The following is a 12659-nucleotide window of genomic DNA, read 5'->3' on the forward strand; positions in this document are numbered from 1 at the left end:
TTTAAATTTCCAAATTAAGAGAAGGGTAATTGAAATGAAACTACTCATTTTTATCAGTTTAGGACAAAAATCTTTCTAAAGCTACCTATAGTCAATAGTTTGTAAAATAAACCTTCACACTTATTTATTAAAGTTAAGATAAAAAAAATTAAATGGAAAAAATGCATAATTTTAATGGATAAAAGTGGTGAAATGTTATTTTGATAATAATCAAAAGAGAGGTCCTGGTTGTTCAGGGCAATATCCAACGGAATTTTAACTACAGCAGCATATTGTAAAAGAAGTGTACTTACGAATATTTCTCAATGACCGTCTGGATGAGGATATGGTAGTATTCCTTGATTCATCGTAATAATTGATAAAAAAAAATTTATAAGATTAGGTTAGTCATTCAAAATTAGTCAGTTCGAAGAATTAAATATTTAATATTAAATAAAAAAAAGCATTTGTTGTCTCGGAATTATGGTGTAATGGTCGGGTTTGGATTGACCTAAGTTGATATAAGTTGATCCAAATATAGGATTTTGTAGATTTTTTTAATTAAATTAAATTTTATTTTAAAAATTAAGATATTTTTTATATTAATATTAAGATTAATATAATAATGATAAAATATTGAGATAAAAATAAAAATTATAGAAAAAATAGTAAAAAGAAAATCATTTTGAATCAAAATTTTAAATTATTTGGATTTAGGGTTCAAGTTGAATTAAGTTCAGATCAAATTTAGATTAGGTTAAAAAAAATTTAATCCGATCTAATTAGATTCGATCTATCTGATACCTGTTTTCTTTTTTTCATTGTTTTTTTTAAGCCCTTGTTTAATAATTTTAAAAATGTTAGGCTAAACGTTTGCTCCAAATTAACCATCATGTGGATCTTTTATACGCCGCGTCCGTCTTCATCCTTGTGAACCATCCTTCATCCTTCTCCGGCCGCCGCCGCCGCCGCCGCCGCCCCAACTGGCCGATCGAATCTCTCTCTCGCCTGATCAACGTTGGTCTTTTCTGGTAGATCTCGGCGAGGATGCTAGTGAGATTGGGTAGGGCAGCATCCCAACTGACCGCCGTCGCAATGACGCGCAGGGTAGGGGCTGCGCGAGATGCTTTCCTCTTCGCTCAGAGCTACTCCAAGGTTATTGCTACCCCTACCGCCGCCGCTGTGGCCGTTCCATCGGTTCCACCCGCTTCTTCAACTTCAAAGAGCTCCTCGAAGAAACCGGAGGTGACGAAGCGAGGACAATATCTTGATCTCTTATTTTTCTTAGTTTCTTGTTTGTTTACGGAGCTACTAAAGTAGTAGAAATTTAGGAGGTGGAGCACCCATTCACCAGGCGGCAAGCAGATCCTGATAGCGTCCTTTTACCCTAAAATGAACACTTTTGAGTAGTTTGTGTTCTATGTGCTGAAGATGGTGTTAAGATATGGGCGTTTGGAATATCAATGATGTCGTTAAAATAGTAAAAAAGAGCAGTGTATGCTCAGTTTGTCCCCCTTTTCAATCTTAAGTAACATCTATCCTTGGCTTTAAGTATGGAGTTGTGCATCTAACTTAGGTTGTTAATCATTTTTAGCTGGCAATGGAATTCCATAAGTGTTGACGTTTATAATAACAACTGACTTTTTTTCTTTATATATAATCTGTATGGACTAATTTACTCATCTTTTTACTGTAAACAGAAGAGGACTAGTTGAATTTTTTTCTTGTAGTATTGCAACATCTTTGTACGCTGTTCATCATAATCACTGGAGACATGCCAGCTTTAGTTATCATTTATCAACACTATTTCATCGACCTGCTTCTCTTGGCTGATAATTTAGGCTATACCACAAGGAAGTTATCCTGGGAGGACACTATACCTTTATGCTAATTTTCCCAGTTTGACATTAATGTAAATATTGAGACTCTCCTTACTGTATCAATTTTCATCTCAAGTTTTCTTTTAAATCATGGATTTGGACTGGAGATTTTCAGTCGGTGTCTTTCCTGAGAGTTGAGCTTCTGTACTCGAGTTTCTTGTTTTAAGTACACTGAACTGTCAACATAATTTGACAGGTTAGGCTAAGTGCTATGTTTTGGTCTAAGCCCTGTTCTTTGGCTTTGCCGCCCAACTCTCCTCTCAGAATAGAAGAGCCTCAGTCCGAGGGGATCAAGCGTATACTGCTGAAGTTGTTGTTATTCTATAGTAAACAAAGCAAATCAATTAGAGGAGCTAATGCTGTTTATCATCGCATTACTTCCCAGGTCAACAAGCCTGCTATATATGATGGTAGGCCTCTCTAAATTTTTAATATTGCTTTGCATTCCATCTTCAATTTTCCATACTGATCTTTTATTTTTAAGGCTTGATTACTTTGCTGAAGGAATAGGAAGGGAGAGGAAATATCTGCATGATTTGTTATCCCTGCCCATGTTTCCTGTTACTCATCCACCCTAGTAATGAGTCATTAGTTTAGCTTATTTGGAATTCTTTATTCTGAAGTTTTGACTCCTTTACCAATGGAAGGGATGACAATGTAACCCATTTTGTTCTATTCTTAACTTGTGGTTAGGCAAACAAATAAAATATTTTGAGTATTTGAATGTGTCCATTTTGAACGTGAAGTTTAAGATACACATATCACTGCACTAATGAACTTGCAATCATGATTCTTTAGCTTTACTATTTTAAAAGTGTTGAGTGGTTTAAATGGTGAGGAATTATTTCTTCTTATGTATTCATCGTGTATTCCTTAGTATAAAAAGAAAATTATATGACTTGTATAATCATCATACTTTAAAAATACTATTGTCATGAGCAATATTAAATTAAAAATATCATTTTCATGAGCAATTAGATATAAACAATAGATGATAACATAAGAGAGGTTGGCGTGGCATTGACATATTGCAAGACGCTCAACTAGAGTGAAAAATGTAAGATTTAGTAGAAGATCGAAGAAAACATGAGGTAAATGTTATAAAAAGATTAATTGATAGTGCTCAATGGACGGATAATATTCATGTAGCCATCCTCAAATAGGTGGGACAAACATGGCTTGATGGTAATATGATGATAATTATGTTAAGAATCATCCAATGTGGTTGCTTACATTTTATATATTTAAAAAAACTAAAAGGATGCTGGGCTCCTGGGCTCCTGGGCTGCTCACTGCAAGCGCTTCCCGATTTACCCTGGTGGCCGGTGGGAAACTTCTGTGGGGCCGGGCCGTTCACCCCAGGTTCGACGTTACCCAGCCTGGTTAATCAATTTTTTTTTTAACATTTCATATATTTGATCAACTTTAGATTTGTTTATCTTGACCAAGTTTGTTTAGCAGTTATGCTTGACTTGCTATTTTTGGGAATAAACTAGATATTATTCCCTAATAACACATCAGTCAAAGATACAAAAACATATAAGTTAACATTTAAGTCATTAATATCTCAAGTCGTTACTGTTCAAATATAATTTTCATCACATATTATATTACAAATTGGATCCAATGTGACCTTATGGTCACAGGTTCGAGTTGTGGAAACAATCTATTGTAATGCAGGGTAAGGTTGTATACAATGTGGTCCAATCCTTCCCTAGAACCCCGCATTATCAGGAGCTTCGTGTACCCTTTTTTTTTATTATATTACAAATTGGAAAAAATAACTTCAGAATTTGAAAGGGAATGCTAATGCACAACAAGTCCTGAAACTTGAATATTATGAACTTTTTAAACATGTACAAATTTCTTATGAAAAATCTGAATAAGTATAGCAAGTAGACACTTCCTATATGGATACTGTATATCATGTTTTCAAATTTTTTTTGAATGTAGAATTGCCATAGAAAATTCAAAATTAATTGCCTTGTAGTAATTCAGAAAACTAAATAATTCACAATATATCACCAAATATTGCCATTGAAACCATTGTTATGAGTTGTCTATGATGCAACAATTAAAATCACCCAAACACTAGTGTAACCGGCTTTCAAATATTTTTATTGACACTTATGTGTTAGAACCCTGTAGTAGTTTTGATGTGATTAACCAAGTTAAAGTTAGGTCCTATTGCGTTTGAACCTTGTGTTTAAGTGTGCAGGAGCTTAGGAACACAAGAAATCGAGCAGAAGACGCAGCTAGCGAGAATGATGGCACAGAAAGGGAGCCAACAGGCTTAGTGCATCCGAGGACGAAGTGCTGGGGAAGAGTACACCAGTGGACGAGAAGGACGTGCATGACGTTCCGAGGGACGAGAAGCCGGAGCGAAAGCCTACTCGAGGAGAAGACCGAGAAATGAGTTTAGGTGAGCTCTATCCCGAATGGCCACGATCACCCAGGCGATCGGAGCAGCAGAAGAGCAAAAAGAAGGCTGGAAATACTGTTGGAGGCGCCTTCAAAGGGAGTTGAATGCGCCTCCGAGGCACCTCCACACCTTCATTGTGGAAGGCGCGTTCCATGGCTGGAAGGCGCTTTCGATGAACAGTACGAAGACGCCTTCCAGCCCTATGGAAGGCGCCTTCAACCAAGCTGAGTTTAGCCTTGCCAAAGAATAAAGCTTTATCCTTTGGCGCCTCGCTGGAGGCGCCTTCCAGCCTATTGGAGACGCCTTCCAGCCACGGATAACTTTTCCCAGGGGCTATAAAAAGACCCCTAGACCTAGGAAATAATCAATCAACTCTTGTTTTAATTTCCTAGCAACTTTCTAAGCTTTCAACGAGTGTAAGAGGCTTCTCCACCTTCAACGAAGGAGATTTTCTTTTAGTGCTCTTATTGGTCTTGGATTAACAATCACCTACGTTGTAACCAAGTAAATCTTATGCCTCGCCTTTTAAGTTGTTATTTTTATTTATTATTATAGTTGCTTTTAATTAGAGTTGAAAGAACGGGAAAGATGGTTGTTTTATTTCGACAAACAATTTACCCCCCCCCCCCCTCTTGTCGGCCCCGCTGTGCCAACAAGTGGTATTAGAGTCCAACCGCCTCAGAAGGACTAACCGCCGACTGAAGCACCGAAACGATTGTCGAACTGATAATTTGCCCACCAAAATTTGAGGGAGAATTTGCGTCTTGGAAGAAACGCATAGAGGTATTTTTTTAAAACCAATTTTGAATTATTGTTAATATTGAAATATAAATTTGTAGCACCGAAAGAGAAAGAGGAGTATCAATGGACCAAAAAGGAGTAAGCATATTTCGTGGCAAATGGACGAGCCGAATTCACGAATCAGCAAAGGAACTTTTCCTGGAACTACACGAAGGTACGTCCGAAGCAAAACTCACAAAACGAGACCTACTCCATAACCAAATAAGCAATCTCTGAATGGAAGAAGGTGAATCGGTTGCTCAACTACACGGAAGAATTAAGGAGCTAATTACTGACTTAACGAACCTCGGAGAAACGGTAACCAATCGGGACACGCTAAGATATGTTTTAAATGCATTCCCGAGAACACTGGAATGGATATCTATAGTAGACTCCTACTATATCTCCAAAGATCTCGAGATGAGTACTTTAGAAAATTTTTCTCCACTTTCGAATTACACGAATCTCGATGTGTAGGACAAAGAAAAGGATCGAGTCAGAACATTGCCCTAAAGGCAAGAACGGATGATCCAGACTCTAAAGAGTCAATTGATGAAGACGAAATGACTTTAATGGTAAGGAAATTTAATAAGTTTATTCGATCTAATAAGTTTAAATCACAGACGAAAAAGGATTATCGAAACAAAAGGAAGGTCCGATGCTACAACTGCAATGAAGAAGGGCACATCAAGGATGAATGCCCTAAACTAAAAAAGAAAGACAAGGGCAATAGACCAAAACACAAGAACTTGAAGGCTACATGGGATGAATCATCATCCTCTGAGTCTGAGATCGAGGCCTTCTCTGGACTAGCCTTACTAGCTGACCACCGAGAAGAAGATGAAAGCAGCTCTAAGATAAGCATCGATGAAGGGGGAGGATCATCAGAAGAAAGCTGCGATGAAGGGGGAGCATCAAATCACAAGGTAAGTGAGATACATGCACTATCTCCCGAGCAGTCTTTTAATTTTATCAAAATGCTTTCTAAAAATATGTACAAATTAGAAAAAGAAAGCATTAATTTAAAAAGATAATTAGCTAAATCATGTGGCAAAAGGCGAAATCGCTCGCCCCCAGCGCCCCCGCCGCACCCGACCCAAGGCCATCACGAGGGAGGTAAATCACAGCATCCTGAGTGAGCATGTGGCAGGTGGTGTCCCTTAGAAATGTATGATAATTTAAAATTAGAAAATGATAAATTAAAAAGAGAAATTGAAAAATAACCATGTATGTTTGAGTTTGAGCAAACCAAAATATAGAAAGTATGGTAGACTAAACTGATACATTAGAAAACACCAGGGACAACTTAGAAAAATTCTCAGAAGTTATGTACTCCCCAAATTTTTAGTTAACCTAGTAGGAAGGAACCTATATTGGGTTCTAAAAACATATTTGAATTGAATTAATTTTTGGGCATTCAGAAAGGAAATTAAATGTTTAATTTCTTTAAGAGGCTTTGTCTAGAAAGTGATTGTTGCTCCAATAATCAAGAAGGTCTAATGCCTTGCCACAGCCTGGAAACCAATTATTGAAATAAATATTTAGTTGACTAACTGATAACTGTTATAATCTTTTAACAAGTTAAAGTTTTTTTAATCAACGTATGTCTTTATGGAAATTTTTGTTTCTGTTTGAAATTTCTTAACTACCCTCCATTTTCTTATTTTTTTTATGTGATCAAAGGGGAGGAATAGGTACAAGTTTAGGGGTTTAGGGGGGAGTAAGGGACGCTTTTTTTTAACTTTTTTAAAATCGCATTTTGCAACTTAATGCATGTTAATGCTTAACTTAAGGTGGCATTTAGTTTAGAAGTTTAGGAATGAGGGAATTGATCCATTCCCAAACCTTGTATTTGGTTGATGGGAATGGAATCAAGATTTTGGAATGAATTCCAAAAACTTGGATATGGATGAAACCCACCCCCTCCGTTGGGTTTTGATAGAATGAGAATGAGAATTAAGTTTTGGACAAAAATACCCTTAGTTTATTTGTTCAATTTTCTTTCATTTCACTCTCTCTCCTTGTTCTCTCTCATCATACTTTCTCTCTCCTCATTCTATCATCACACTTTCTCTCTCATCACACATTCTCTATCATTTTCTCTCTATATTCTCTCTCATCACATACTCTCTCACATTATTTTCTCTCCTCATTTTTCATCAAACTTTCTCTCTCATCATACTTTCTCTCTCCTCAATCTCTCTTATCATACTCTCTCTCCATATTTTCTCTCATCACACTTTCTCTCTCTTCATTCTCTTCCATCACACACTCTCTCCTCATTTTCTCTCATCATATTTTCTCTCTCTTCATTTTTCCCATCACACTTTCTCTCTTATCACATTTTCTCATCATATTTTCTCTTCTCAATCTCTCATTTTCTCTCACCACACTCTCTCTCTTCATTTTTTCTCCTCACTCTTTCTCTCTCAGTACACTTTCTCTCTCAACATACTTTTCTCTTCTCAATCTCTCCTATCACGCTCTCTCCTTATTTTCTCTCATCACATTTTCCCTCTCTTAATTTTTTCCCATCACACATTCTCTCTCATCATATGTTTCTCTCACATTCAACTTTCTCTTATATCTAATTTTTTCTCTTATTTTCCTCTAAGGGTAAAAAAGGAAATTTAGGTTCATTCCAATTGAAAATATTCAACTAACCAAACATTATTTTTAAAAATGATACCTAAGTTCATACCCATTCCCATTCCACAATACTATGATACTCATTCTCATTCCGATTCCTAGGAGAGAATCAAACGTCACCTAATTTTACAATCTCTTTACAAAACTTATGTTATTGCAATTTGTTTGTTTTTTTTTCCTAACTTGAACTTGGATTGATGCACATCAAAAAGGGGGAGATTGTTGGAACTCCGTGGTCGTTTTGATGTAATCAACTAAATTAAAGTTAGGTCCGGTTGTATTTGAACCTTGTGTCTAAGTGTGCAGGAGCTTAGAAACACAAGAAGTCGAGCAGAAGACACAGCTAGCGAGAAGAATGACATGGAAAGGGAGCCGACGGGCTCGGTGCATCCGAGGGACGAGGTGCTGCGGAAGAGTACACCGGTGGACGAGAAGGATGTGCGCGACGTTCCGAGGGACGAGAAGTCGGAGAGGAAGCCTGCTCGAGGAGAAGACTGAGAAATGGGTTCAGGTGAGCTATATCCCGGATGGCCGCGATCACCCAGGCGATTGGAGCAGCAGAAGAGCAAAAGGAAGGCTGGAAATGCTGCTGGAGGCGCCTTCAACTCCCGTTGAAGGCGCCTCCGCGCGCCTCCGCACCTTCACTGTGGAAAGCGTGTTCCATGGCTGGAAGGCGCCTTTGATTAATAGTACGAAGGCGCCTTCCAGCCCTATGGAAGGCGCCTTCGACCAAGCTGAGTTTAGCCGTTGGCCTGTTGCCAAAGGATAAAGCTTTACCCTTTGGCGTCTTGTTGAAGGCGCCTTTCAGCCTGTTGGAGGCGTCTTCCAGCCACGGATAACTTTTTCCAGGGCTATTAAAAGACCCCTGCACATAGGAAATAATCAATCAACCGTTGTCTTAATTTCCTAGCAACTTTCTAAGCTTTCAACGAGTGTAAGAGGCTTCTTCGCCTTCAACGAAGGAGATTTTCTTTTAGTACTCTCATTGGTCTTGGATTAACAACTACTTATGTTGTAACCAAGTAAATCTTGTACCTCTTCTTTTAAGTTGTTATTTTTATTTATTATTACAGTTGCTTTTAATTAGAGTTGAAAGAACGGAAAAGGTATTTGTTTGCCGCCCTGCTGTGCCAACATTATGTTGTGTGATTATCAAATTAAGTGGGTCTTCTTGTAACTATCGTAGCTATTCTAAAACTAGATTTTAGAAACTTGTAACATTGTTAAATTGTATTGTATCTGCACGTGTTGTTTTTTGAGAGATTGTAATAAAGGATGATTTAATAGATTTGATATCACAGGGTATAGCTTTGCATTGATTCATATAGTTGATACTAAATAGTTGAGACTTGATAGAAATATGACTTGATGTGGATGAAAATGATGATGTTATACCTTATCCTGAAGTCAAATTACCTGAGAGTAGATATCATCCAAATCCACATAACTCTAACAACCAACTATTCAGTTTACTTTTAATGAATTTCCATCCTTGTATTTTTGTTTTGATACTTGACCTCATAGTTTTTCTTAGATCAATAGGTAAATTTCAATTTCTCACAATTAGAAGTTCTAGCCCCCAAGACAATGTTTGAAACTATCTTCTTTTTTTTTATTGACCTGATAGATGGATTATCTTGATACTTGCAGTATTTAACCTGGAGAAGACCTTTAAAACTACATTTTCATTGCTTGTACTTCATATGTGGCTCTTCTTGCGTCGTTCAAAGGAAGAGGGAAAAGAGGGAGTTGATTTTGGGCAATACTTGTATGAGATTTACAACCATGACGTGGAGTTGAGAGTGTCCAAGGCTGGGGTTAGTATTTTCTTCTGAGATACACCAGGATTTCATTTGTGCCAACTTTACATCTTTTAGACATGTTATTTTCGCATTGGAAAATGACAAATTTCAAACTAATTCTAAGTTTATGTTGCTGATTGTTGTACAATGTCTTGAAAATGACATTTTTACAATAAAATTCAATGAGTGTAAGTTTAAAAGAAATTTCGACATCCTTTTATGCGGACTTAAATAAAATACTTCAATTAAAAGCCAATTGGTAATAAGGAAATAATCTGACTATCCCATGGTTCCTTCCCTGTACTTATTTCTGCATCTACACTAGCTTTGCCTTTTATCTCTTAAAAAATTCAACTCATTTGCACATGATATTACTGGTCAAAACAGTTACCATTCTTAATCTAGCCGTATCTTGTTCTTGATGATAATTTTTTCAACAATATGTCAAGTGCTTACTGCCAACTCTATGCCATTGCAATTATGCTACTGGATACTACTTAGCACTGTTCCCTGTAGTTTATTTCATATTTCTGCCTTATTGCAGGTTAACTTGTTGTTGACAACGTGGATGAAAGATTTAGAGAAGATATTCTATGGCAATATTGTTGCATATGATGCTGCTTTGGCTCGTGATGCTAAACATGATGATCTAGCAAAAGTAATATGGAGGTACATGTTTAACCATGTCGTTTCTAAATCTTCACATTGTGAGGGCAGTTACCTATAGAAGCATGCCTAGTTTAGTCGGTGCTTTGCTAGAATAAGCCTTTGTAATTGCATCCTAACGTAGATGTATGGAGTACACTTAACTCAGTTGTAGATCTAGTAGCATATGATTGATTATATTATGCATGAACATATTGAAATTACGACTATGAAGGAGATTAGAGAGATTTGAAGGAGATTGGAGAGATTCTCAATAAAGTGAATTAGTTTAATCTGACTGCACCTTTAATAAAAAAATTTAAATGCTAATCTCATTGCGAGCATCATCACTACATATAAGTACAGCAGTTTGGGATGAAGCTAAGATGCCATCCCTGTTTCAGGAACATCTTCTCGGAGGATGGATCAGAGATAACCAATGATGTTGATGCGACTGCTGTTGCCCAGGCATGCCTATCTTAGAAACACTTCATCATTGTATGCGATTAATATGATTTAGGGCACGGACACCAGTCTGCTTCCCATACGTAATTTTCCTACTCGATCGAACCTTGATATGTTTTCCTTGAAATAATGTCAGGCCATGGCTAGATACGTTCGCAGGGAGTCTACCTGTCTTTCCATGACAGGTATGGGTTTCTTTTGTCACCCCACAATACATTATTAGGTAACATGCAATTCCTAATTTCATACTTAACAGACAAGGAAGCTATTTTCTCTGGTAACTTCACCTTCTCTTCATTAGAGAACAAGCATTAAGAAGATCGCAGAAAGGTAAACAGCTTCTCCTCATCAGAGATAAAAAAAAAAAAATCTTGATTTTTTCAGTTAAAGTTGTGATTTTTCATTGAGATCAGGAGGAGAGGTTGTGGTTTTACTACAAATTCTGTTCTTGGATAACAAATTAATAAGGCAGGCAGGATCTCTGGATTGGATAAATTTGAAGGTCAACTTTGAGGAGGAAATACTCCCGTACAATTTTTTTTCCACTCAAAAAAATATAAAATGTCTTGCTGCTTCAGTTAAATTTTGGTTATTTATGTTTACTCTTCTATGTCATTTAGCTGGCTAGCTTCTGTTTCTGTTCTGTTCTATTTACTTTGCTGGAAGAAATTGATGGATGAGAAGTGTGTGGATAAAAAAAAATGGCTATAAATTTCGTCCAGTGTTTACTTCGATAGAAACATTTGAAGATGGAACTGGGATGATGAGAGGTCCAGTGCAAAATTTTAAAGTCATTTAACAAAAAAACTCGATTCCTTGCAATAAAAGAAAGATAAAATTTTATTTAATGTCATTGATATTTGCCTCTTTTTTTCCTATTAATTTGTTTCACCAAGTAGCTCGGTAAAATAAATTATTATTAGTTTTAAATTTAAAATATTTATCTATATAACTAAAAAATAAAACATTTTATTCCATGATTGTCAAATTCTTCTATTCGCCAAGCAGCTTAGTATTTTATTATCTGTTACCTAATTTTCAAATTTTATAAGGAACGTATTTGTTTTGGGCAGGGATTTTCTGATTCTGGATCCTTGGATCAGTTCCCTTATTGGATCAGTTCCCTTATTTATTCATTGGTTAGATTTTACTTATTTAATAGGTTGGGTTCAGTTCATCCAATGAATGAATAGGATTTCTTCTGATTCAAAAAAATTCTAATCTCATTTGATTTTCTATTTTACTTGTTATTATTGTGATATTGTATTAAAAAAACAACACTACTACTGTGGTATTGTATTTCCTTTTAAAAATCATTTGATTTTCTATTTTACTTGTTATTATTGTGATATTGCATTAAAAAAACAACACTACTACTGTGGTATTGTATTTCCTTTTAAAAATCATTTGGTTTTCTATTTTACTTGTTATTATTGTGATATTGCATTAAAAAAACAACACTACTATTGTGGTATTGTATTTCCTTTTAAAAATCATTTGGTTTTCTATTTTACTTGTTATTATTGTGACATTGCATTAAAAAAAAAACAACACTACTACTGTGGTATTGTATTTCCTTTTAAAAATCAGCACGCGTAATATTCATTTTCAAAATACAATGATATTTTTAAGATTCATGTGGTAAAAAGATGATTCGTTTGTTCCCAGTGCCTCCATCAATCTGTTCCTAGGTCGAGGTAAATCACGGGTGACTACTAGTCATTAATATAAATGGTCAAGACATGAGAGAGATTATGCTCGGTCATGCCGAGTTTCAATCTCAGGACCTCATGTGACAAGCTAATAGCCATTAATACAAATGGTCAAGACATGGGAGAGGTTATGCTCGGTCATGCCGAGTTTCAATTTCAGGACCTCATGTGACAATACCTCATGTCTTAATCATCGCACCGTCCCGAGGAGATTTAAGATTCATACAACATCAAATTTTTGAAATGCAGCGTTTAAAGTCAATATCACAATGATATTAATTTTAAAATGTAGATGTTACAGTACCAAATGATACTAATTTTAAAA

General features: G+C 36.1%; 1 protein-coding gene across 2 annotated transcripts; it reads left to right on the forward strand.

Moving 5' to 3' along the window:
* Nucleotides 1-856: 856 nt before the first annotated feature.
* LOC121989118 (ubiquinol-cytochrome-c reductase complex assembly factor 1-like) lies at nt 857-11299 on the forward strand. 2 transcript variants are annotated; one of them, XM_042542976.1, is made up of 9 exons: nt 857-1224; nt 2056-2269; nt 3120-3221; nt 9361-9527; nt 10057-10181; nt 10562-10625; nt 10759-10807; nt 10879-10952; nt 11036-11299. In XM_042542976.1, exons 1-8 carry the CDS (start codon nt 1027-1029, stop codon nt 10935-10937), a joined length of 978 nt encoding a protein of 325 aa, XP_042398910.1. In that variant the 5' UTR covers nt 857-1026; the 3' UTR covers nt 10938-10952; nt 11036-11299. The 2 variants fall into 2 exon arrangements, with proteins under 2 accessions (XP_042398910.1, XP_042398919.1); XM_042542985.1 differs by lacking the exon at nt 3120-3221 and having other exon boundaries at nt 858-1224.
* The last annotated feature ends 1360 nt before the right edge of the window (nt 11300-12659 follow it).

Source organism: Zingiber officinale, chromosome 1B (genome assembly GCF_018446385.1).
Source record: "Zingiber officinale cultivar Zhangliang chromosome 1B, Zo_v1.1, whole genome shotgun sequence".
Lineage (NCBI taxonomy): Eukaryota > Viridiplantae > Streptophyta > Magnoliopsida > Zingiberales > Zingiberaceae > Zingiber > Zingiber officinale.

Excerpts from the sequence above, each read along its gene's own strand:
- LOC121989118 (XM_042542976.1), top strand. The coding sequence starts at position 1,027 with ATGCTAGTGAGATTGGGTAGGGCAGCATCCCAACTGACCGCCGTCGCA. Across the intron at positions 10,182-10,561 it reads CTAGCAAAAGTAATATGGAG|GAACATCTTCTCGGAGGATG; the intron begins GTACATGTTTAA and ends TCCCTGTTTCAG. Across the intron at positions 10,626-10,758 it reads ATGCGACTGCTGTTGCCCAG|GCCATGGCTAGATACGTTCG; the intron begins GCATGCCTATCT and ends AAATAATGTCAG.